Raw genomic sequence first — 25,522 nt, 5'->3', positions numbered from 1 at the left:
TTAAATTGGGCAACTTAATATAATTTGAACTGATTAGTTCCAGTTTGTTCAAATGAGATAACCTTCAGGCATCTTATGATCCTTACACAAGAGATCTCCAACTTTATTCTCTGATGTGGAGTTATGGATAAGTGGTTAAAAAAAAATCACCTGACCAATACGGTTTATATGGTTTATGGATTTACTGACCACCATTGTTCTTACAATACTGTCAGACAGCAGTTACTAAGTAAAGCTTGCTCAAGCTATTTTCAATCAGGGTTAGGGTTAGAAGAAGGAGAAAGGGAAGTTGAAGCAGCTTCAATGGTAATTTTCAAAAGGGAATTGCATATATACTTGAGAAGGAAAAATTGGCCATGATACTGGAATAGAGCAGGGGAGTGGGACTAATTGGATAGCTCTTTCAAACAGCCAGTAGATGGGCTGAATGACCTTGTATTCTGCAAGATTCTCTGCATCTATTTAATACCCATCCAATGTTAGCATGTTTAGACTGGATTCCACATTTCAAATTCTAGCTCAGTATCCATTTCATGAGATCAGGTGCTTCAAATTAACAATGTTTCTACTGTTCCTCTGTGCAGGCACAGTGAATGCCTTTTTGAATGTTCTATCTCAGAACAAATAGTCCAGTTATGCTGCCCTGCAACACAAGCTAGATCAGTGAACGTCAGAATTAAACACACTGCCAAAGTGCCATTTGCTATTGTACGAGTGCTTGAAATGAATGAATATTTGTCCCATCTGGCTGGGCAGGTTGGAAATCCAGATACCAAAGGTAACTTCCAATTGCATCAGTCCACGCTGGTAATGGTGTGGTTATTTCACCACCACCCGACCTCCCCCAGCCCCCACCTGTAAAAGACGACATACTGTTGAGCAGAAACGTTAGCACATACCTGGCTAGTTTCTGGTGAGCTCTGCTGTCTGATTTTAAAGCAGCATGGATCAGCAACAGGTTAAAGATATCTCTCTGCAAGAAACAAGGTTAGTTTAAAGGAATGAGATTACATGCAGTTAGAAATCCCAATATCACAGTTGTATTCAAATTATATGGTGCATTATCATAACATGTTTAATTCAGTCACAGAAGCCTGCCATCCATTCTTGTTTGTCTGGCCTGAAAGCAGGGAATACAGTGTCAGGTGTCAGTGCCATTTTTAAAGGGCTGCCCACCCTGCATTGAACTCTGCACTGTGATGGCCTGGGAGAGGAAGAGGTGATTGCAGAAGCTGAAGAGATGGCTGAGAGGAGACCCCAGTATCCCCACGCTTTCCTGATGCAGGCTGCACAGGAAAGAAGGGGCATATTGTTCCCAATGGATGGGAGGAGGAGACCTGGGAGCCAAACCAAGCAGCCCTGGCTCCAGGTCGCAGAGGAGGTCAGCAGCCGTAGGGTCAAGCCGTGCATTGGATTCAGTGCCACAAGCGGTTCAATTACTTCATCTGGGCTGCTAAAGTGAGTACCTTTTAATGCCTTCATCCTCTTGGGCTCCTCCAATGTTTGGAGTCATGGGGCAGCTCCTTCTTTCTCTTCTCTTCACCCTTCTCCTACATCTGGAGGTTGCTGCTAACCCTCCTGTGGGCTCACAGGTCTTGCAGTGCTGCTACAGGTGCTCTCCTGCTCTGCTGCACCTTGTCTTCAATGGGGACCCAGAGCCTGGATGAATGAAGCCCATAATAGGTGGCCTCTCCCTGAAAGCCCTTCCCTGCCAGCGGCCCCTTGCAAATGGACCCCCTGCTGCTCAACCAAGCTTCCCCTCACTTCTTGCACAATGCATGCAGCCCTCCCTTCATAACCCTGCCAGGCCCTTGATGGTTGCCCTCCCGATGGCCCTTTAGCAGGCAGCCATACTCTCCTGTCTCCATGTCGGTGAATCGCTGAAGCCCCATTGGACCTGTGCGCCATTTGAAAAAGCCTATCTGGACCATAAAATCGCTTTCAATTGGCCTCTGAAGTATATTACCTGCCTGCCGTGTCGCCGTCGGACCTCCGCCCTCCATGTTTGCTGCCATGGACAATATCAGAATGGGATGTCACGACGTTGGACTTCCTGTCTGACCTGTCCTATCCCGATTTTATGTCCCCCCACGCCTCTGTTCCCATCCACTTGGTTCCCTTAAAATTCAGCTCTTAGTCAGCGTATGGTTTGTACCCATGATTTTTCACTTGGACCTTCCCACAGGAGAGGAAGAGCATATAGAAGCGTTTAACCCTGTCCTTAATTAACCCATGACTTTAATTAATTTTATTATTAATTTTATCCTGTATTGTGGCCTCTGGAAACTTACCATTAACTTTGGTAATCATGACAAACTTTTTTCCCTTGCCACTGACTACATCTGTCTCCCTAACAAAAGTCTGAGGCTGAACCAAACCATTTGCAATCTTGGTGTTGTATTTGACCTTGAGATGAGCTATCAACCACATATCAATGCCATCACCAAGAGCACCTACTTCCACCTTGGTAACGTCATCCAACTCTGCCCTTGCCATAGCTGCTGAAACCCACATCTGTGATTTGGTTGCCTCTAGATTTGACTAGTCCAATGTTCTCTGGGGCGCCCTCCTATCTTTTACCCTACATAAACCTGAGCTCTTCCAAAACTTTGCTACCTGTGACCTAGCTCGCACCAGTCCCATTCACCTATCACTCCTGTACATTGGCTCCCAGAACGACAATGCCTCAACTTAAAAATGCTCGTCCTTGTTTTGAAAACCCTCCATGGTCACGCTCCTCCCCATTTTCTGTACTCTACTCCATCCCTACAACCCTCCGAGGTCACCACAGTCCTCCAATTCTGGCCTCTTGCACATCTCTGATTTTAATCGCCCCACCAATAGCACCTGAGCCATACCAAAGATAATTGGTATCTGCCCTAATATCTCCTATGTGGCTCGGTGACAAATATTGTTTGACAAGGTTCCTGTGAAATGTGTTGGGCTGTTTTACTAGGTTAAAGGTGCTATATAATTGCAAGTTGTCGTTGTTGATTTACTATTGTACCCAGCTGGAAAGCTTCTTTTATGGAAACCTTGAAGCAGGACATCTTGGTGCCCTCATGCCCAGGAAAATCATCTGTGATGGAAGGTGAGATGGTGGCCCAATTTCACTAGTTGTAAAATAGCCAAAAAGACTTGATATCTACTTGTTCAGGCTTCATAAATCTCATAACTCACTACACTGTGAAGAACAAATGAAATAGCAGGGGCTCTGACCACAATCTTTCATAGGTTCCATATTCAAAGAGGGAAAAAGGAATATGGCAGTAAGCCTAACATCGGTAATGGTAAGATTCTAGAGGCCACAATACAAGATAAAATTTATGTCCTTGTTAGTCTACTGCCATATTCTCTTTTCTTATCAATTTCCTGGTCCTCCTTTGCAGAATTCTAAAATCCTCCCAATCTTTAGGCTTACTGCTTTTTTTTGCAACATTATAAACTTCTTCCTTTAATCCAATACTATTTTCAAATCCTCTTGTTAGCTATGGTTGGACCACTTTATCTGTAGGAGTTTTTGTGCTTTAAAGGAATGCATATTTGTCACAAATTATTTATTAATTCTTTAAATGCTAGTAATTGCTTGTCTACCGACATATCTTGTAATGTAGTTTCCCAATCTACCTTAGCCAACTTGTGCCTCATACCTATGTAGTTTAATTTGATTAGATTTAAGACCCTAGATTCAGACTTAACGAAATCACTTTTAAAATCAACGTAAAATTCTATTGTGTTATGATCAATCTTCCCTAGGAGCCCCTTTACTACAAGGTTATTAATTATCCCTTTCTCATTGCACAATACTAAATCCAAAACAGCCTGTTCCCTAGTTGGTTCCTCTAGAAAACTATCATGTATACATTCCACGAACTCCACAATGTTACTGCAAATTTAGTCTGACCAGTCTGTATGAAGATTAAAAGCACCCACGATTACTGTTTTACCATTATTACACGTGCCTCTAATTTCCTGATGTACACTTTGCCCTACACTACATCTACTGTTAGTGGGCCTATAAACAGCTGCCCCTTGCCATTTCTTAGCTCCACCCAAACTGATTCTACTTCTTGATTTTCTGAGCTAAGATCCTTTCTGCCGTCATTATCCCATCCTTTATTACCAGGGCTCCCCCTTCTCATTTTCCATTTTGCCTATCTCTTCTAAAAGTTAAGTATCCTGGAGTATTTAGTTCCCAATCTTAGCCATTATAGAGATGTGGTTGCAAAGTGACTATTATATCAAACCTATTCATTTCTATCTGTGCTACTAATTATTCAAATTTTTTGCGAATGCTTCACACAGGTATAGTGCCTTTAGCTTGAAGTTTCCCTCACGACACTTTAGTCACTAATGCCCTATTACCTTTGGCACTCTCACTGTCCTTTCCTGAGCCACTCTGCTTGTATAAAAAGTAAACCATGTCTGACAAATTTAATAACATTCTTTGGGTACATAATGGAATGTATTGATAAAGGAAATGCAGCAGATGCTGTGTATGTGGATTTTCAAACAACGCAGCACAGGAGGCTTGTTGATAAAATTAAGGCACATGGCAACAAAGGGAGTGCAGCAGCATGGATAAGGAGTTGGTTCAAGCCCATTTAGGAGGGAAATCACAATGTAATTTTTTTACACAAAAGGTAAGAAATATTTATAATTCTCTCCTCCCGACCCGCTGTGGATGTTAGAACAACTGGAGATTTCAAGACTGAGATCAATAAATTTTTGTTAGGTAAAAGTATCAAGGGATATGGAGCAAAGGCAACTAAGTGGTGTTGTGTACAGATCAGCCGTGATCCCATTGAATGGCAGAACAAACTCAAGGTGTTAATGGCCCACCCCTGTGCCTATGGTACTATGACTTGCACAGTATATTATCAGGACCAAAGTCTGTTGAGTTTGACATCTGAATCTAATTTCAACTGATGTAGGTCATTCAGAAAAGATATTGCAAAATACCTGTGCATTACTGCCTCCAATATTCTGGATCTGGTAGCGAACTGGATTTAACAGATCCACAGTGCGACTATAATTTCCATTTGCAAACGCTGTTATTGCCTGACAGATAGGAAGTCCCAGATCTCGACCAAGCTGGTGTTGATAGTTCTCACCGGGAGTTCTGAAAAATAAAAGAACAATATTCTACAATCCAAGGTATGTTACACGCAGTTCACTGCATTTTGTCTGATGTGAATTCATAATTTTCTTTAAATGTCAACTTGCATTTTTTCAGAAATGGATTTAAGCAGATTTGTTATTGTAAATGAACAGCATTCAATGCAAAAGCACAACAACCTCACTGAAGGCTTTCCTCACAAGAAGGAAATTGATTTCTACACTTTCTCTGCATCATTGTTACACCACTAGGACAAAATGATTTTTGACAGGATTGTCTTTGACTGTTTCTAACATGTGACCAGGTAACATCACCTTCATTCCAAATTTGGGAAGCAAAACAAACAAATTAAAAAATAATCACAAGCAGTAGGAATGCTCCAATAAACTTCAGAACATGAAAACTTGGTCAGACCTCTCACAGGTAACAAAAGCAAGCATTCCTCCAGCAGCTGCATTTAAACCCTTAACGTTGTCCTCAAAGTCAACTTTCTTTATAAACCGCAGGATTGCTGTTGTCTTCCTCTTTAATGACACATCAATAGAAAATAATTCTTCTTTAATTTCTTAATTCGAACAAATATTGTCAAAATAGTTATTAAAATTAGTTGTCAATTTTATAAATAGTCCACCACCAAAGTCCAGATGTGCTGCATTTAGACAATAAGTGCACCTGAGCACAGCATAAATGTGACTTGCTGCTGTTGGTGTTCTTTTATTTTTATTTAGAGATACAGCACTGAAACAGGCCCTTCAGTCCACCGAGTCTGTGCCGACCAACAACCACCCATTTATACAAACCCTGCAGTAATCCCATATTCCCTATCACCTACCTACACTAGGGGCAATATACAATGGCCAATTTACCTATCAACCTGCAAGTCTTTGGCTATGGGAGGAAACCAGAGCACCCGGCGAAAACCCACACGATCACAGGGAGAACTTGCAAACTCCGCACAGGCAGTACCCAGAACTGAGCCTGGGTCCCTGGAGCTGTGAGGCTGCAGTGCTAACCACTGCGCCACTGTGCTGCCTCAACTGACTGTGGTTAAATCTACTTGTCTGAATGGGGCATCTCACTGGAACTCATCTTCTGTGTTTTACAGTTGCTCACTGTACACAAATGTGCAGTTTTGTCCCAGTTATAGACTTCTCTTTTCACCTTGAATTTTCTCTGATTATTTTCCCCATTACCCCTTCTCTTAAAGGCTGCGAATCAGTTCCATGGGTGGTTGGTGTCCAATACCTCACCCAATTGACAGTTTTGGACTGTTATTTGGCTGTGGAGGTCAACATAACAGTTTAACCCTGTCTTCCTCTCTTGTCCGCACATGCAATTCCAAAATATGTCACTAGTGGAGGACACTAACCAAAAGGGATCCCAAGGCTGACTGCAACATGGTTGAGATTGGCTCATTCAGCACAAACCTGTGACCTTCTTATTCAGTATGGGTCAATAATATACTTTACACTTACCCAGTGAGCCATCAGGGGCCTCTTAAAAACAACATATGAAACCAATTAAAATGTGCTATTTTTCACTCCCTATTTTTAATTTACTTTAATAATCAGAGTATTAGGTGAACTAGCTCTCCAGAAATGCACTGCTGCTCTATTAGCAGGGCTGAAGAAGTAAATACACTGATGTATTGGCTGCAAATAGGAGTTATTGCAACACTGGGCTAGAAGGTTTTATTTCCCTGACTCAAAATGCAGGGAAAAGTAGAAAGTAATTTTACAGATTTGCTTGAATGAATGTGAAATTAAAACTCACAAGCTAAAACTGATGGAGCAACATCAGGTATAGCAAATTGTAATTCCGTGCAGTAGTCAAACTCCCATTTTCAGTACTTTTTTGATTTATCAGTGGGTGGGACAAAATTTACACTTGTTGAAATGAGGATGTCAACACTGGTTAGTGGAATATTTGTGGCTTCCATTGTTTGCATCATGCCCATTGGGAACTGAATTGAAATTGCTAAAACGCTTTAGTTCTGACCCTCATGGCAGCAATGTAAGGAGACAGTGTGCCATCAGTTTGGGATTCAATTCTATCCCTGGCCTTGAGCTGGAACGATGGCATTCATGCACAATGCTGCCTAAAATAACAGGGAAGGTGCAAAAAGGATCCATCATAAATGAAACACTTAAAAATACATAAAACTCTCAGTTACATCACAGTATATCAACAAATTAAGCATCCTGAATCTACAATACACTGCAACAGCCTGAACTGTTGAGAGCAGCAAGGACAGCACTCTTGTTTAATTTGTGCATTTAAAAAATATTCTTCCTTTTCATCTTTTAAACTGTTTGTGGTATACCCCTCCTGAGAGGAAACCTACTCTCAGACCTTTAGAAAGCTGGAAGTATCCAATTTAAAGGCATGCTTACTGAGAGAGTTCTTGCAGTGATGTGATGAACTGATTTGCAGTGTCAGTCTCGTTAGCTCCAATCAATGACATTAGTATATGGGCATCATTGAAGATAAGAATGTGATCTTTGGTGTGATCCTTCGTGACTGTGATAAGTTCCTTCCAGCGATTGCCAACATTAATACCTGTGGGAGACTGTTCTGTCAGTAGAAAAATGGATCTGGCATGTTCTTTCAATCTTTAGAATTATCATTAATTTTGTGATCAGCAATACCATAGCACATGCATAATGGAAACAAGAAAATCCATTTAAAAACACTGTCCACTTCTGGGTCTGAGTATCGGGTCTCATATTGGCCTATCTCTAAAATCTGCACCACATTTCCCAAATTTTAATAATTTACTCTGCCACCTTCCACATCTGCTTTCTAAAATCCTGATTGTTTGCTCTAGCCATAGTCCCAAAGGGCCATCGACATCTCTGCCCATTAGAGAGAGACAGTTGGTGACGTATAGCTTGAGGGTCACCACTCCTCAACCATGGGGTAAGGCAAGGAGGCAGGCCTCCATGAACTACCAAAGCCGGTATGGGGATTGAACCCACACTCTAGCCATCTAGTCAACTGAGCTAACTGACCCCCCCACCCACCACCCCCCCCCCCTCCATCCCTGATTGTTTACATCCTCCGTTAGGTCCCTTGACACCTTCTCTCCTAAAATCTCCTCCTTTCTGACCTGACTGAGTCTTTACATTGATTAACTCTTCATCCTTGGTGACTTTAGCCCAATCTGACTAATTTGAATATTTGATCAACATAACAGTTCTTGATGACTTCTTAATTCTACTCATTTTTCACCATCTCTTTTTCCACTGGAAAAGAAACTCTCTCTCTGAACTCTCTCACCACCACAATTTCCAGTTTCCAATTCTCTCACCTTTGACTCATCACTGATGTTGGCATTGACACCGACATCAAATTGTTCCATAATCACTTCTCCTGTGCTTTTGACTCTTGTCCACACAGCTCCCAGATAGTCAACATTCCAATCCTTCTCCCCAGTGCAACAGCCACCTCTTTGGACACAAGCCCACAATTTCTTCATCTGAGTGCAGGGACAAATGACTGATCTGGCTGTTGATCACCAGATTTGGCTCAAACACTGATCCTTTTCAGCAGCTAATTGTTCCTGTTACTCCAGGGTCAGCTCGGAGTGCAAGAACAACTGCAATCTTCTCCATCACAAACTCCACAAACCTAATTTCCCTGCACCTTCCATTCTTATCTTTAATAATATGAGTGAGGAGCTTGTGGAAGCATACAACTTTACAGCACAAAAAGAGGCTATAGGGCCCCTTTGTGTCTGTAACAGCCATTTGCAAGAGCTATCCTAAATGATCCCGCTACCCCAGTCTCCTCCAAGAACGCTGTTTCAAATATTTATCCATTTTTCCTTTAAAGATGCAATGATCTGTGCCTGAACTACACCCTGAACAGAACTATACATTCCAGTAACCCTCTGCATCATGACGTTTCACCTCACCTCTCTCCTCACTCTCAATGACAATTATAAATTGATGAGTGCTTGTGACTAACTCTCCAAAGGAAATAGTCTTTCCCTATTAATCCTATCAAAATCCCTTTAATTTTAAAAACCTACATTAAATCTTCTCATAGCCTTTTCTGTTCTGGGGAAATAATGCCAATATCTCAAGTCTCTACTCATAACTATAGTTTCCCATCACTAGTATCATTCACGTGAATCTATGCCGTTTGGTATGGTTTTAATGTCCTTTCTGTACTGGGGATCCAAAACTGCATTAGGTCCTCTAACCTATGGTAAAAAAGAGGCTGACAAAAGTTGCAATAAGATAATGTTTAACATGTACGGTTAACAGGGTTAACAAAAGGCATATGAAAAGAACCTGTGAAACTTGATTAAGAGTGGTAATTTATTTTCTGTTCTCACTATGAGATATTGACTGGCATTTACTTGTCTTCCTCCCCACCTCCAACAATGTAATTTATTAACATGTGTTTCTTTGTGTATTATGTATGATAAGTGCATCCAAAACTGTTTCAACAACTATTTGCATTTATATAGCAGCTTTAAGAGCAGATAAAGATGCCAGAATGCTCCACAGAGGTGTAATCAAAAAACAGCCAAGACTAAGGAGGAAATATTAGAAGGAGTGACTGAAAGCTTTGCCAGAGGTGGGCTTTATGGACAGCCTTAAAAGGAGATCCAGGTGACTCTAGGCATAACTGCTATTGATGGGTTGAAGGGGGTGGGGCATGCACCAAGGAACAGATAGTATGGACAGGGTTGTAGGAAGTTACAGAGGTTAGCATGGATGATGCCATGAATGGACTTAAATACAAGGCCAAGTGCTGGAATATGGGATTAGAATAGTTGGGTGGTGGATGGCCGGCACAGACGCGATGGGGTATGACTCTATGACTCTAAGAACCATAGAATCAGAGAAAAGTTACAGCTATTCAGCCCATCCTGTTTGCACCGGCTGAAAAAAACTAGCCGCCCATTCTAGTCCCACCTTCCAGCACCTGGTCCATAGCCTTGCAGGTTACAGCACTTCAGGTGCAGGTCCGAATACCTTTTAAATGAGTTGAGGGTTTCTGCCTCCACCATCGATCCAGGCAGTGAATTCCAGACACCCACCACCATCTGGGTGACAAAGTTTTTCCTCATGTCCCCTCTAATCCTTCTACCAATCACCTGAAATCTGTGCCCCCTGGTAATTGACCTCTCCACTGGGGGAAACAGGTCCTTCCTGTCTAATCTATCCAGGCCCCTCATAATTTTGTACACCTCAATTAAATCACCCCTCAGTCTTCTCTGTTGTAAGGAAAATAACCCTAGTCTATCCGATCTTTCTTCATAGCTACAATTTTCCAGCCCTGGCAACATTCTTGTAAATCTCCTCTGAACTCTCTCCAGAGCAATTATGTCCTTCCTGTAATGTGGTGACCAGAACTGTACACAATTCTCCAGCTGTAGCCTAACCAGCGTTTTATACAGTTCCAGCATTACATCCCTGCTTTTGAATTCTATACCTCGGTCTATAAAGGAAAGCATTCCATATGCCTTCTTCACCACTCTATCTACCTGTCCTACCACCTTCAGGGACCTGTGGACATGCACTCCAAGGTCTCTCACTTCTTCGACCCCTCTCAATATCCTCCCGTTTATTGTGTATTCCCTTGCTTTATTTTCCCTCCCTTCACAAAAATGTGAATTTTTAATTTGAAGTATTGGAGAAGGGTAAGAACTTACCTTCCATTTGGAGTCGATACAACATAGAACATGTGTCCACTATATCCAGCATTGATCCAGATTTGAAACAACTTGTGGAAAGCTGCATATGATCCAGATAAAATTACAGTAAGGGACAACAGAAAACGGAAAAGAAAGCAACAAAAAACACATGTATTTGAGAGAAATAATAAAACAAAATACTTGTATTTACAAAACACATTAAACACTGAAACAGCTTGTGTTTCACACAATTAATTATTTTTTGGAATAACATGTGGCAGCCATTCGGTGCCTATATCACTCGCTAAAATAGACATTTCACTTTCACAGGTAGATGAAAAGAAAGAGGGAAAGTGGTGGGGGTACAGAATACAAGAGTGAGAGAAAGACAGAGATAAAGGCAACAGATAGAGACAGAGATAGATGCATAGAAGAAGAAATGACTGACATTGAGAACAGCTTCAATAATTTCCCACAGGAAGGGTGGAAAATGAAATGTGGGTTAGCCAAGCTGGGCTAGTTTCTAGTGGCTGACTGATTTTCACAGTGATTGGCAGTGCCAGCCTGTAATAGAGTTTGGTTGCAGGTCTGTTTGTCGCAAATGGTATAACTGTCATAGTTTCTTGGTAAATTAAATAATTCCTGCGCACTGTTCTTCATACAAGTGGAAGAATGTGCCGTTCTGCTGAATATCTGATGTGTGTGTACCAGCTGCTTGGCGCACAGTGCTTCTGATGCAGCTTTACCTTTTCTTTCTGGCATTTCTCTGCTAGTTCTCCTCATTCATTAAAAAACAGAAATTGGGAAATTCCTAGAGGAAACCCATTGCGGCATTTTGGAAGTCGGAGTAAAACAAAAGGCAACACCATAACAATTGCCACTCAAACTCTTCAAAGAACTCAGTAGCAACTGAGCAGAAGAAACATGAAAGTAAAGACACTTATTATAAGGATAGTTCAGTTTCAAACTCCTTCATATGCCTTTAGTTTATATAGACACAAAACAATCTTTAAATGCTGAATGCATTAGCTCCCTCGCTCCAAAACTCAAAAGCCCTCACTTACTTTACCCAATCTTAGTATTTATGGGTATATTTTCCTCTACGGGTACACACTGCATGTCTGACAGATAGAGAGCATCTCAGGTACTCTCTGGCTGTGCATTATGCCTAATAGCAGGGAGGAAATACAAACTCAGCAGTAGGCTGAGAAGATGCAATCCAGGGGCCTTCTACTGGTACAGAATGCATCATGTGACTCAGCTGATCCTGGGGACTGGGATCGGGGGGGGTGGGGGTGTATGGGAGGTTTACATAGGAGTAGCTACCTGTCTATCAGCAGTCATCATCCCACCCTTGAGATCCCTGTATATCTTGGCTGAGCAGCCACTTCATTATCATCCTAACTTTAGACCTGCTCCTACGATAAGTGTAGACTCATCTACATCCACTGGGAAAGCTCCAGGAGACCCTGGGGCAATGCCCTGGGGGTGGAGACCTCACATGACCGGTCTGGTTGACACCAGTTCATCAGGTGTAGTGGAACAATAAAAAAAGGCAATTGCCACATGGGCTCTTCAAAGAACTCTACTCCTTTTACACAAATCAATCCGTGCTCCTAAACAGCAACATGTGGCTAAACATGGCAGGATGAGAAAATAAGGAGGGAACTGCTAAGTACTTTTCCTTTCAACACTGTTACGCTTGGGTAATACGCAAGGCAGAAAGAGTCAGTGTGTAGACAACTTTGATTCATCATAGTTTCCAGTTAATGGAGCAGTAAGGTGCAATGTTAATAAAATACCCTCTGAACAGAATGTGTTCCAGACACAGGACAAGCTCTAAATGCTGAAATATCCAAATGCAAGACATTAATCATGAACTAATCCCTGAAATCAAATGAACAAGAAAAATTACCCGAAAGCCTACACCCTTTGTAAATTGAACTTCTGTTATGAAGCATCTTTTCAGGCATTTCAACTAGTTTATACTCACATGAGCATCATAGAGCATGAGTGCCGCTTCATATTCACCCTGTACGAAAAGAACACTGTTAATAAGAAGTGAATATTATCTAAGAATAAGGATGTAAACACTGTTGAGGGGTTCAAGGTAATCACTGCTGGTATCAAACACTCCACGGTAAGGTAAAGTACTGCCCAGATCAAATAAAATACAAGCCAGCTACAGAATGAATCTCACTCCACTGGGCCTCAACACATCTAAAACTCAGCTTCAGAAAGCATTCCTTACTTTACCAGCGCGACATTTTCATTTCTTCATGCCCCTCTATGTGAGCTGCATGTACTGACTATTTTGTGTGGTGCTGTTATATCCATTCACTGGGAAATTGATCCAGACTGGCCCAAATTCATTTCCTTTTGATGGATTTCATTGAATGCATCCAAGTTTGCCAAACGCTGATCTGCCAGCAGAGCTTGGACAGAGCTGGCAGAGATCACAAAATCACAGGTACTTTGCCCACATCGTTCCATCCATGGACAGAGGTCATTAGCTCTCTCCCCGGCAGCTGTATCTGAGGCCCTGCCAATGGGTTTGGGGCCTTGCAAAGTCTGTCCTCAAGTGAAACCGCCTTCATAAGTCATCATAATTTTCAACCAACAAATCTGCGACCAACCAGCTGGATCCCTAAAGCACATTCTGCTGCTCAATATACCTATGTTCTTATTAACTTGGAGCAGGTCTTATAGCAGTATGTAGCATATTGTTCATTTTGCTTTTATTTCAAATTGGCTCCTGCTCAAATAATGTTTAACAAAGTGTTTGCGTTCAAGGTCTGCGAGCAGGCTATTTCCACAGAGGGCAAAGTCAGGAAGACAGTGCCCTAGTGATTATGCAAGCAAGGGTTTGTGATTCTTTTTGAACATTTCATGTTGAAGTATTTTCTTGACATTTTTTTTATAAAGCGGAGGCTGAACATCCCATTCCAGCACACCAGATGAATATTGATATATCATGGCTTACATTGGGGATTCCATGGAGCCTCTGCCCCTCCCAAAAAAGGGCAGTGACAATGGGGGAGGTGGGGATGGCTCCTTAATGCTTTGACTTCTCCTGTCCCTGACCTCTCAGCAGTTTCTCTCCCATCCCCCAAAGAGGCAAGCCCCCTCCCCAATGCAGGTGGGAATCCTGCTGGGACTCTGACTGAAATATTTAATTGACTCTGTCCCCGGGAAGTCGACAGGGTTTAAGAACAGAAACTGAATTGTGCTGAAATCCAGCCCCAGCAACCTTATACTGACTTTCCCCTCAGGTGAAAATGTGCCATTCAGCAGAACCCACTGCAGCACCCAATCCCCTCTTCCAAAAAAACTTGTCAAGATATTTTCAGATTCTCAGATCAGTTCCACTCCTGTTAGTGACATTATAAAGTGTTCACTGGTGTACACTCCAGCATGGAGGAAGTGAAAGATCCTTCAATCCGGTCGGACAGCTTGCAATGTATTTATGCTGGGAAGTCAAGCTGTGGAAGTTAACTGCAACATGCCAATTAACAGGTGCAAGCAAACATGTGGAGGTGCAAGAGTCCAAATCACTTACAAACCTTTTCAATGTGATAGAGTGCCCAGTGCCAGTAATTATGACATGCAAGCATGTCAGAATCCTGTAAACAGATTGAAAAGACAATTGTCAAAACATTTCCATAAATATATTATTTTCTGCCCTTTTGCACCATTCTCTTGACTAGATGCAAATAGGCCACATATTCTCATCCCTCTGGCAGGGCTAATCTTCAACTCTCAGTTATTCAACATTGATCATGGTTGACTTCATCTCAGATTTTCTGCATCTCCACTATTTCTGTTACTTATTGTATTGATAACAAATATCACAATTGTAAATTTTATCACTGAACCGAATCGTAAGAGGCGCTTATTCAATTATTTAACATCTTTTGAAAAATAAAAACAAAACCGGCAACAAAATCCCTTCCTCTATTTTTTTCCTTGCCAAGACACCAGCAATTAAGGTCAGAAAGGAAAGTGAGCAATCTGCTTCCCAAACTGTCTCCATCTACTAGGAAGTATATAACAGAAACCCAATGATGACAGATTTACCTCCAATTTTCCCTCTGCCGCTACCTGTGGGAGACAAGCAACCTCCCCACTGCAGGTCAGAAAGCAGTGGAATTCAACCTATACCCTTTCATGTCCATGGCATTCTGTGTGGCTGTACCACCCGCTGCCCTAATTACATTTCTGGCCTTTAACGGAGCTCAATCAGGAACCACTTATCTTCACTTGGCTTTCTTAGGTTTACCTTCCAATTGTTTTCCGTCTGTTTCATAAACTTTAATCCACCATCCACATCTGCACGCATCTCGTGTACATGTGCGACAGAATGTACAGACCAGGCATCTTTTGGGTTCAGAGCCAAGCCCTGATAGTGAGGAGATAGAGGAGGGGGAAAAGAGAGACAAAGGTTAAAACTGTGGATGTTAAAAGGCGTCATGTCCCTGAATTTGTGTGGGGCAGTAATGTCTGGATCGCCAGTGCCCTCCAGCATATATGGGGTCAGTGGGAGTGCACTTGACTGCATGGGACTGGCAGGTCCACCTGACACTCCAGGCTCATCTTAGGTTTCCACGTATCCCATGTTTCTGCAAAATCTGGAGTTTGCCTGCTACCCAGAGGGGATAGAGAAACCTGCGCCATTCCCCCACAGCCACGATGTAGGCCCCTTTTATCCCCTTATGTATAGGCTAAAAAGGCCAACACTGAACATTTCTTTTTGAAATTCTATTCTTCAGGGGTCCATGTCCATCCCCTAGTCTGGAAAAGAAAGTGTGGAGGGAGGTGAAAGAAAGCAGCCATTTACCATCCAACGTTATAAACTCATGTTATTATAAGCAGCCAGGCAGAGCTCCCTGGGTCCACGCCCTGTGTAACCCACCCCCCCCACCCCACAGTAACCAACATTGCTGTAGGTATGAACATTTTTTCATTTGTGTACTTCTAATTGTAATACACTTACTTCCTGTGATTTTCACACCTATTTCTGGCATGGTTTTTTTTCTTTTGAGGAATTCCCTTGAGGAGATTCCCATATTATGGAAAACCTTGTTTTCTGTAAACAGCATTATTTGCCATTTGAATTGAACAGTTTCCAGAACAGTGTAGGAAAGCTCATTAGATTTTTACATCTTCGAGAGAAGAAGTGTTCTCCTTCACCTGCCTGCAAACTTCATTTCTCAAGCATACCTCTCTCTATCCTCACCACACGCCATCCCAAATGGCTCACTCCTACTATCCCTGACTGTCTGTAATGTATTTGCATAATATGTTAATGATGTGATAACATAATTTCGTTTTAGCACAGAAGGAGGAAACTATCTTCTTAGACAATGTGTCAGACTTTGAAGGGAGACTCTCAAAAGCTTGTGAGATCGCCAGAGACTGTCTCAAGGTTTCTCAGGAGGTGATGAAAGCCCAAGTGGATAGAACAGCTCAGGCACATAGTCTTCACCCCGGGAATTAAAGGCCTGCTCAGGTAGAAAATTGAAACCCAACCCAGGCCTGACCCGACCACAGCCAACTTGAATCCGACCCGGGCCTGAATCCTTTAACTTTTTATCGCGCCCGACCCGACCCGACCCGAATATCATCATAAATTTAATGATATCAAACATGTTATTGTGCTCTACCTTGTCCAAATGGTAATATTTGTGATTCTGTTCATCCATTCAGGCAGCAGGCTATTCCTGCAGGTTGAGTTGTGGGGAATCATGGGTGAGCCTGATCCCGTGAGTTCCTGGAGGCAGCACTGTCCAGCCCGACCCGACCCGACCCGACCCGACCCGAACCCAAATGCTGGACTTGGAATACAGACCCAACCCAACCCAAACCCAACACATGTAGTTGGGTCTAGTCAGGTTCGGGTTGGGCGGCCAGGCTTTACCAGGGATAAGGTTCTCGTCTTGCTGCCTTTGCCTGGTGAACCATTGGAATCTGGGTTTAGTGAAAAGGTACTATGACCGTGAGGTGTAGTAGGTGTAGCACAGGTGGTGGAGAATGTAGATGGTGATACTGGTGCACGTCATAAACCAGAGGATAAGTCTGAGACTGACTGTCCCCAAATCCCATCGCCCTCATCCTGATGACCACCTTCATGTGCGACTGCATCAAGCTGTGTGTAGACCTCCAATACACAAACTCCAAGTGTCACTACGTGCTGAGGTTCTATCTGTCCCCGGTGTTGCGAAGGATGGGCCTGGTCAAATTGCTGCGGAATGCTCTGTCCAGTTGGACCGTGCCGTAACACCTATCCTTCGTGGAAACGTTTCTGCAGAAAAACACCTTTGACTATCAATCCATCAGGCAGTGGTCTGCATGGAATGTCCTCAAGGTCCTGTGGGAAAAGGAGATGGTGGATCTGTTGGATGGTTCCCTGAGCAGACTGCCAAAGTCATTTGGCGAAATGCCTCATCACCAGAACTTTCAAACAAGATGTAGCTTGGCTGGTGGTGAGAAGAGCCCTCCCCGTCAGATCATTCCTGCACGCCCGAAGTCTCACCCCCTCCGCACAATGCCTTCGAGGTGGCTGTGGTGGGGAAGAGACGGTTGCCCACCTCCTTCTGGAATGTGTCTTTGCAAAGCAGGTGTGGAAAGAGATGCAGTAGTTTTTGTCAAGGTTCATCCCAAGCAGCTCTGTAACACAGGAGTCTGTGCTCTCCGGGCTGTTCCCAGGGACGCACACCGAGACAAACATCAACTGCTGCTGGAGGACTATCAATTCAATGAAAGACGCCCTTTGGTCTGCTCGAAACTTGCTGGTCTTCCAGCGCAAAGAGTTGTCCACTACCAAATGTTGCAGACTGGCACATTCCAAGGTCCAGGACTACGTGCTGAGGGACGCACTAAAGCTTGGGGCAGCTGCAGCAAAGGCTCAATGGGGAAAGACCACTGTGTAAGGTCCCCCCACCAAGCTGAACTGAGGGGCTGGATCCATGGAAAAACCCTTGAACTGTATCCAGAAAATTTTTGTTTGCTGTAAAATGTAATTGGCATGAAAAATGAAATGGAAGAGTTGTTAGGCAACTCACTCCTGTATTGAAGGAAACTGACCTCCTTTGCACTGTTTGTATTTTTTGACTTGATGCTGTTTGGAATTGTTTTGTAGTGTATTTTTTTTTACAGATTTTTATGAAGAAAGTATATTTTGGAAATTAAAAAAAAGATTGTCCCCAAATCGCTCTCATCCTGATGTCCACCACTGTGTGCAGCTGCATCAAGCTGTGCGTAGAACCCCAGTACACAAACACCAAGTTTCACTATCTGCTGAGATTCTATCTGTCTCTGGTGTTGTGAAGGATGGGTCTGGTCACATTGCTGTGAAATGCTCCATTCATTTGAACCATGCCATACCACCTATCCTTCATGACAAAGTTTGTGCAGAAAAGCAGCTTTGACCACAAATCCACACGGAATGTCCTCAAGGCCCTGCGGGAAAAGGAGATGGTGGATCCTGTGTAAGGCCCTCCTGCCATAGTATACCAAGGGGCTGGAACCTATGTAAAACCCCTCAGGCTGCATGCATCAAAATATGTTCTTGCTGTGTTATGCAAATGTTCACTGAATGTAAAATGGAATGGAAAGACCTGTGAGGCAACTGATATTCTGTATCGAAGGAATCTGATCTCTATTGCACTTTCTGAAATGTTAAGTTTGAACTGTTTTGTAATGTATTTTTTACAGATTTTTATGAATAAACTATATTTTTGGGAAAAAAGACTGTTCCCAAATTGAACCTCCTGCAGTGAAGCTGGCAAACACAGAGGTGTTAGAGTGGCTGGATAAGGTGCTACAACACATACCTGAACAACAGAGGAAAGACATAACTGACCTATTGAGGAAATATGAGCCTGTATGTGTGGATAAGCCAGCTCGTACTTCTCTGGCTATTCATGATGTTGATGTAGGAGAAGCTAAACCAATTAAACAAAACTCCTACAGACTCAATCAGACTGGCCAAAGTCAGAGAGGCGGTTGAATACATGTTAAGTAATGATATAATTGAACCCAGTCAAAGTAGTTGGAATTCCCCAGTTGTTTTAGTACAAAAAACAGACAGTTCTCGAAGGTTCTGCAAAGATTACTGAAAGGTTAATGCAGCAACTAAGATGGACTCCTATCCAATCCCAAGACTTGAGGATTCCATTGATTGAGCGGGGAACACTGCCTTTGTTAGTAAGATTGATTTTCTTAAAGGATATTGGCAAATCTTATCTGACTAAGCAAAAGAAATATCTGTTTTTGTGACACCAGATGGTCTGCTCCAACGTAAAGTTATGACATTTGGCCTGAAAAATACACCGGTCACATTTCAAAGATTGACCAATGAAACGATTGGTGAATTGAGTAATTGTGTTGCGGACATCGATGACCTTTTGGTGTACAGCGACACTTGGAATGATCATGTCACACATTTAGGAGCTCCATTTGACAGGCCTGCCAAGGCTAACCTTATCATAAATCTGGCAAAGAGAGAATATGCCAAGGCCAAAGTTACTTATTTAGGACATATTGTGGATCAAGGTCAAGTATTACCACGAGAATCCAAGGTTCAGGCGATACTAGATTTCCCTGTATCCAAGACAAAGTAAGAAGTGTTATGATTTCTGGTTATGTGTGGGTTCTACATGAAATTTGTCTCTAACTTCAGCACAGCAGTCGTACAGCACAGCATTAATGAATCTGTTAAAGAAGAAGGTGAAGTTCAAATGGTCAGAGTCATGCCAAACAGCATTTGAAAAGTTAAAGGCCATTTTAATAAAAGAACCAGTTCTTGCAGCCTCAGATTTTAATGAACCATTCAAAGTAGCTATTGACTCTGTGACATAGGGGTAGGAGTGGTACTACTCCAAGACGATGATCCTGGTATGGAACAGCCTGTTAGCTAATTCTCTAGGAAGCTCAATAAACATCAAATAAAGTTCTCTATCAGTGACAAAGAAGTTTTAAGTCTTGTGCTGGCTTTACAACTGTTTGAAGTACATATAACCAATAGTCAGGGAGAAATATTGGTTTATACAGATCATAACACACTTGTGTTTCTGGAAAGGTTCAGAACAAAGAACCTCAGGTTGTTTCACTGGAGTTTAATGTCACAGCCTGTTACGACCAGGTCAGAAAGGTGTCTAGGGGTCTTTCTCAGCCCTCACCTGGCCATATTGTAACAGGGTTTAATTTTAAACACACTATGTTTTGAGTTCCCCCTTGGTGAATCCTTTCCAATTATAAGGCAAAGGAATGAGCACAAACAGGCCTTCTTAGGTTTAAAGAAGAAAAGTGAAATTTATTAAAACTTAAACTCTAATTCGGTTAACGTCTATGGATACACGTTGTGCACCATGCTAACATGCATACACGATACGCACATGCACATAGAGACAGAAAAGAGCAGAAGAAAAATAAAATAGAGAGGTTTGACGCGATATCAGTAGATTTTCTTGTTACAGTACTTCGAGCTCACTGTAGTCCTTTTGCAGGTAGTTCTTGCTTTTCGTTGGAGTCCAGTATTCATCTCAAACCTTGTTCACTGTAGGAGACTTTTCTCTCTCGGGGTTCATGTGGCTTCAATGGTTTTTGAAGCTGGTGAGTGCGAGATGAGAGCAGACAGGAGAGAGGTCTTTTCAGTCCAGGAGCAAACGGCTTACTGTGTTTTTAAAATTCTGTGGCAAGTTCAAATTCAAAACAACTTCAACAGCCAGTTAGTCATGTGAATAAACTGGTCTGACCACGTCTGTTTGTGTATTCAGCCATCTTAGCAGCTAACCTGGAATGCTAGCCTCTCCACCTTCAACATCTGGTAATCAAAAGTCCATTGTGGATTAAATTGGAGCAGGGAGTGGCCCCATTGTCCTTTCCAAGTACTGTTCATTACTATGCAAATATATTTCCAGTCAAGGGTCTGGTGGATTTTTTTTAAACAAGATCTTTCTTTACTCCAGTAACAGTTTAAAAGTCAATGTTCATGTGGCAAAATTAATGTCTCATTCTTGGCAGGTGGGGGCCTCCCTGACACAGCCATTCACACAGAAAATTGTACATGTTGCAAGGAAAAGCAATGTAATCACTGATGCTCTGTTCAGAGTTTAAGGAAGGTGGTAAGAGTGAAGGAAAGCTCTGAAATGCAAAAATTTCACCATGTCTGAATCCTATTAATTCTAATTTTGTTATTGGTTAAGCCTTATGATTATGTATATATATGTGTAATTGCAACCTATGAAAATGTTACCTGTACAGTACATAAAAAAGCTATTTGTTAAAAATGTTTATGATATTAAGAACTTACTGTATTTTTGAACTGTTTGAAAGAAAAGGTTAATACAGTAAGGCATTCTTTTTCCCAAGTGTGGTGGGTGGGGAAGTGTAGTGGAGTCCTCATGTACAGACTGCATTCTATACAGCTGACCTGTTGAATGGACTGTTAAGTGCTATGACTTTGGATTCAAAGCTTGTGTTTTTTTCTGAGACATTCATTCACTGGAAACTGAAAGCTCCAGAGAGTTCTACGAAAACAAGGCTGGTCCTAACCAGTTTGAAACACACAGCCTTATGATCAGAGACGTGTGACTGGAGCTCAGGTTTGCAGTTTAGAAGAATCCTCTGGAGTGTGTGGAAGCTAAAGCAGCCAGCTGTTGTTTTAAATAAACAAGCTAGGAGCTGTTGTTTTTAAAAACAAAGACATGATTTGGGCAGCAGGCTGTCAGGGAATACAAGTTGCTACAGCTGTTTTTAGTGACTTAAAGAGTTATTTAAAGTGACACCATTGGAGCTGTGCCATCAGGACTGTTGTGAGAAACCATGGAGGTTCCAGAAGGGTGTGCAGTTTTGGTGGAGATGGTATTGGTGGAATTTGGTTTGCAGAGGAATTGCCATCGAATGGAAATTGGCGTGTGTATCTTGGGGAGACAGGATTTGGAGATCCACTTGAAAAGTTCAACGACCTGAAAGACTTTGTGGCTGTAATTGGTGCTACATTTTCTGAGAGGCCTGTCTAGAAGAATTGAGAAAATTATCTTTGTTGCATCTGATAACTAATGTGTAACCTTTAAGATATATATGTCGACCATGTGTTAACTGCTAGTTCATGGTTAATTTATGTTGATTTTCGTTTGAGTGTTAAAATAAAATTTATAGAAGTGAAATCTTGTCCATTTAGTTTTTTTGGTTTCCTAAATTGGGGTCAGTTGGTGGATTCAATTTTTTTGGTTTGTTGGTGGTCTTCACGGGGTTCATAACAACAAATTAAGGTCTATATTTGCTTGTCAACCAGAGGAGCCTGTCTCAGATAACAGCCGTCAATTTCATTCTGCTCCATTCCACAATTTCATGAAGCAAAATGGTATCAAACATACCCTCACTCCTTCTTATCATCCGGCATCAGATGGAGCAGCTGAAAGATCCATGAGGATAGTTAAGGAAGCACTCAAGAAAGAAGTGTTCAAATTTCAGTATGTAACAGTGGTTGGCTAATTTTCTGCTGAAGTATAGAACAACCCCAAACTCTACTACAGGATATACACCTGCTGAGCTTTCAACAAAGAGAAGGTTAAAGACAAATTGAGTCTAGTCCTACCTAACTTGACTTCTAAAGTTGAGCTCAAACAGTTCAGTCAGAAATGTCAATTTGTCGCAAACAAAAAAAGAACATAGCTTCAAGCAGAGTGAGCGTGCTTGTGTTTTGAGTCCTCCTCAAAAGTCACGCAAGTGGGATGTGGTAAATGTAGTAGAAGTGTGTGGAACCAAAAGAAATTGATGGTAAAGTGAGAAATCTCTATGTAGATCACATGATCGCGGCAAGGGATAAACCAAACCATGAGCAGGATCCACTTGATCATTAGCTCATGCCAGAGTTTGGACCAGTTCAAACTTCAGTGGCTGAAGTACCAATTTTTGAGATAGGGACAAGATCTTCTGTTAAGTTCTGAACCTAATCCAAGCAGCCCAAAACCTGACTCTACACCAAAATCTGTAAGGATATCAGAAAGACTTTGTAAACCAGTTATTAAACTTGATTTGTAAATATAGTTCATTGTAGAGAAAAACATTTTTCTTTTGAAAGGGGAAGCAGTGTTTTGTATTTGTATATGCTAATGATGTAATGACGTGATGACATCATGATGTAAATAAACACTTCCTCGAATTGGTCATGCTGTGTGTCCATGTTGTCTGCTGGTGCCACCCAAATATATCACACTGCCCAACCATCCAAGTGACTCGTGAACCCCTCAACAGCAAAATATCCTTCTGATGGTATAATGGCCAAAATTACAGAGTTTTATACAGTTTTTTAAAATTAGGTAATGCATTAAACAATCTTGGTGTTTACTGAACAGGATGTTAGGATGCTACATTAGAGTTATCCTGTTTGCATGGGGCAGAATTAGCCAGTTATAGCACACAAATAGTCACCGATGTGATAAATATAACGTGACTCATAGCAACATATTTTAGTTCACACTTACTTCTTTGGCTGTTATTTCTGCCAGGTCATAAAAGTTAGTTTCCACCAGCCCAAATGCATACATTCCTTTCAAGTAGCTAAAGAGGAAGAGAACACAAGGTTATCAATACAAATCAGTGACTTTGAATTCTAGCATTTGGTCTCTTTAATAAACTCTTATTATGTTGTAACATGGTTGCTCTTCAGCTGCTTCCCAGTAATATGTGCGCTGAATGGAGGCCATTGATAGAAATAAAAATTAGGCAAGATGAAAAACAGATTGCTGACTCGCTAATATTCATTTTATACTATTGCACAAAGTTGAGATTTACCCCATTATGTTTGAAACTCACATGCACAACAACAACAAATTTATATAGCACCTGTAATATAGTAAAACCTCCCATGGCACTTCATAGAAGTGTTATAAAACAAAATTTGACACTGAGCCATGTAAGGAAACATTGGGACAGGTGATCAAAACTTGGTCAAAGAGGTAGATTTTAAAGGAGCATCTTAAAGAAGCAGAGAGTGCTACAGAGGCAGAGAGGTTCAGGAAGAGAATTCCAGAGCTTACGGCTTTGACACCCAAAGGCTTGCCTTTAAATCCTGCCTACTCTGTGCCTCTGCTGCCACTAATTGGACAGCGAGCGCAACACTCTGGCCACTAATTGGCCCGCTCGTCAAAAATTGCACTAACACGACATGAGGGCGAGACCTGAAAATGCTCTCGAGGTCAGGGTCTCAATCCCCGAATGAAAACTCAGCCATTGTTTTTGTTTCCTGCAAAAGCTCTCTTCTCTAGCTACTTACTCCATTACTCTCCCTGGTAACTGTCTGAACCTGAACCAGACTGTTCGTAACCTTGGTGTCATATCTCACCTCAAGATGAGCATCCGACCACATATCCGTGCCATTACTAAGATTGCCTATTTCCACCCCTGTAACATCACCCAACTCCATCCCTTCCTCAGCTCATCTGCTGCTGAAATATTCAACCATGCCATTGTTACCTCTAGACTTGACTAATCTAGTGCACTCCTGGCCAGCCTGCATAACCTTGAGGTCATACAAAACTGTACTGCCCGGGTCCTAGCTCACACCAAGTCCCATTCAACCATTACTTCTGCTCACTGACCTACATTGGCTCCCGGTTTAAAAAATTCAATTTTAAAATTCTCATGTTGTTTTCAAGTCACTCCATGGCCTCACCCCTCCCTATCTCTGTAATCTCCTCCAGCCCCACAACCCTTCAGTATATCTGCGCTCCTCTGTTTTCTGGCACCCGGAGCATTCCCAATTGTAATCGTTCCATCATTGGTGGCCATGCCTTCAGCTGTCAAGGTCCTAAACTCGGGAATTCCCTCCTTCAACCTTTCCGTCTCTCGACCTCTTTCTCCTCCTTGAAGATGCTCCTTACACCTACCTCTTTGAACAAGGCTTTGGTCGTTTGCCCTAGTATCTCCTTAAGTGACTCAGTGTCAAATTTGGCTTTATAACACTCTTGTGAACTGCCTTGGGACTTTTTTTTTACTTTAAAGGTGCCATATACAAGTTGTTGTTGTGCATAACATGTCTCTTTGTGACATGGCATCTTGGACCATCTACCTGGTATACAATACCGTTAGATAGTCTGAGCTTGCTAAAGTTCTTCGAGGATGCATTCTTCTCTCGCATCTTTCACCAGGCCCTTTGAGTAATGTACACAGCACTGCCACATTCTGCAAGGTCTGGTGCACTGGAGCATCAAAAAAGGGGAAATAAATGTGACACAATCCCCTTGTAGCCATTTCATGCAGCAGCACTGCATCTGCTTTGCCAAAGCTTTGCTGCTTTGTCACTTGCCTACAGACACCCCTTGTGCCTCAATTTTTTAAGTAAAAAGCTTTGGCATTTTTGTGACTGATGGAGGCATGAAGGTCTAGTCCCAATAGATTGTGCCAAGACTGGAATATTTACACAGTGGACATCCGCCATTGTGTTATGTGGCATCACCAAGTGAGACAGACTAAGATCAAAACTAACAGCTCAAAACTGGGTATCTATGAGGCAATGCCAATTTTAGATAAGAGAAAATGTTTCTGCTTACTGCATTTAAAAATTAGATCTGAGGCCATTCTGCCCCCAAGCCTTTTCCACTCAGGGACTGAATGGAAAGAGGACAGAGCCTGAAGAAAACACTCAGCTGGTCAGGTAGCATTACTACCCTTTATCAGAACTGCTGCAATGTCAATCCTGTACATTCCTTGCTCCTCGGCTGCTGCCTGATCTGCTGAGTGTTTCTAGC

General features: G+C 42.1%; 1 protein-coding gene across 1 annotated transcript in view; it reads right to left on the bottom strand.

Annotated features, from left to right (window-relative positions):
• The window catches only part of LOC137379646 (tetratricopeptide repeat protein 38-like), a 60,475-nt gene that overhangs the window by 6,578 nt on the left and 28,375 nt on the right, over positions 1-25,522 (bottom strand). Inside the window, exons 6-13 of the mRNA XM_068050771.1 lie at positions 23,258-23,333; positions 15,049-15,168; positions 14,333-14,392; positions 12,763-12,801; positions 10,788-10,869; positions 7,513-7,678; positions 4,963-5,122; positions 900-973 (exon numbers count right to left, since the gene is read on the bottom strand). Coding sequence (XP_067906872.1) covers positions 900-973; positions 4,963-5,122; positions 7,513-7,678; positions 10,788-10,869; positions 12,763-12,801; positions 14,333-14,392; positions 15,049-15,168; positions 23,258-23,333 — 777 coding nt within the window. The remainder of the gene's footprint in view (positions 1-899; positions 974-4,962; positions 5,123-7,512; positions 7,679-10,787; positions 10,870-12,762; positions 12,802-14,332; positions 14,393-15,048; positions 15,169-23,257; positions 23,334-25,522) is intronic.

This window comes from Heterodontus francisci, chromosome 18 (assembly GCF_036365525.1).
Source record: "Heterodontus francisci isolate sHetFra1 chromosome 18, sHetFra1.hap1, whole genome shotgun sequence".
Classification (NCBI taxonomy): Eukaryota; Metazoa; Chordata; class Chondrichthyes; order Heterodontiformes; family Heterodontidae; genus Heterodontus; species Heterodontus francisci.
Note: the sequence above shows the minus strand (reverse complement) of the source record. Positions and strands in the feature narration are given on the sequence as shown.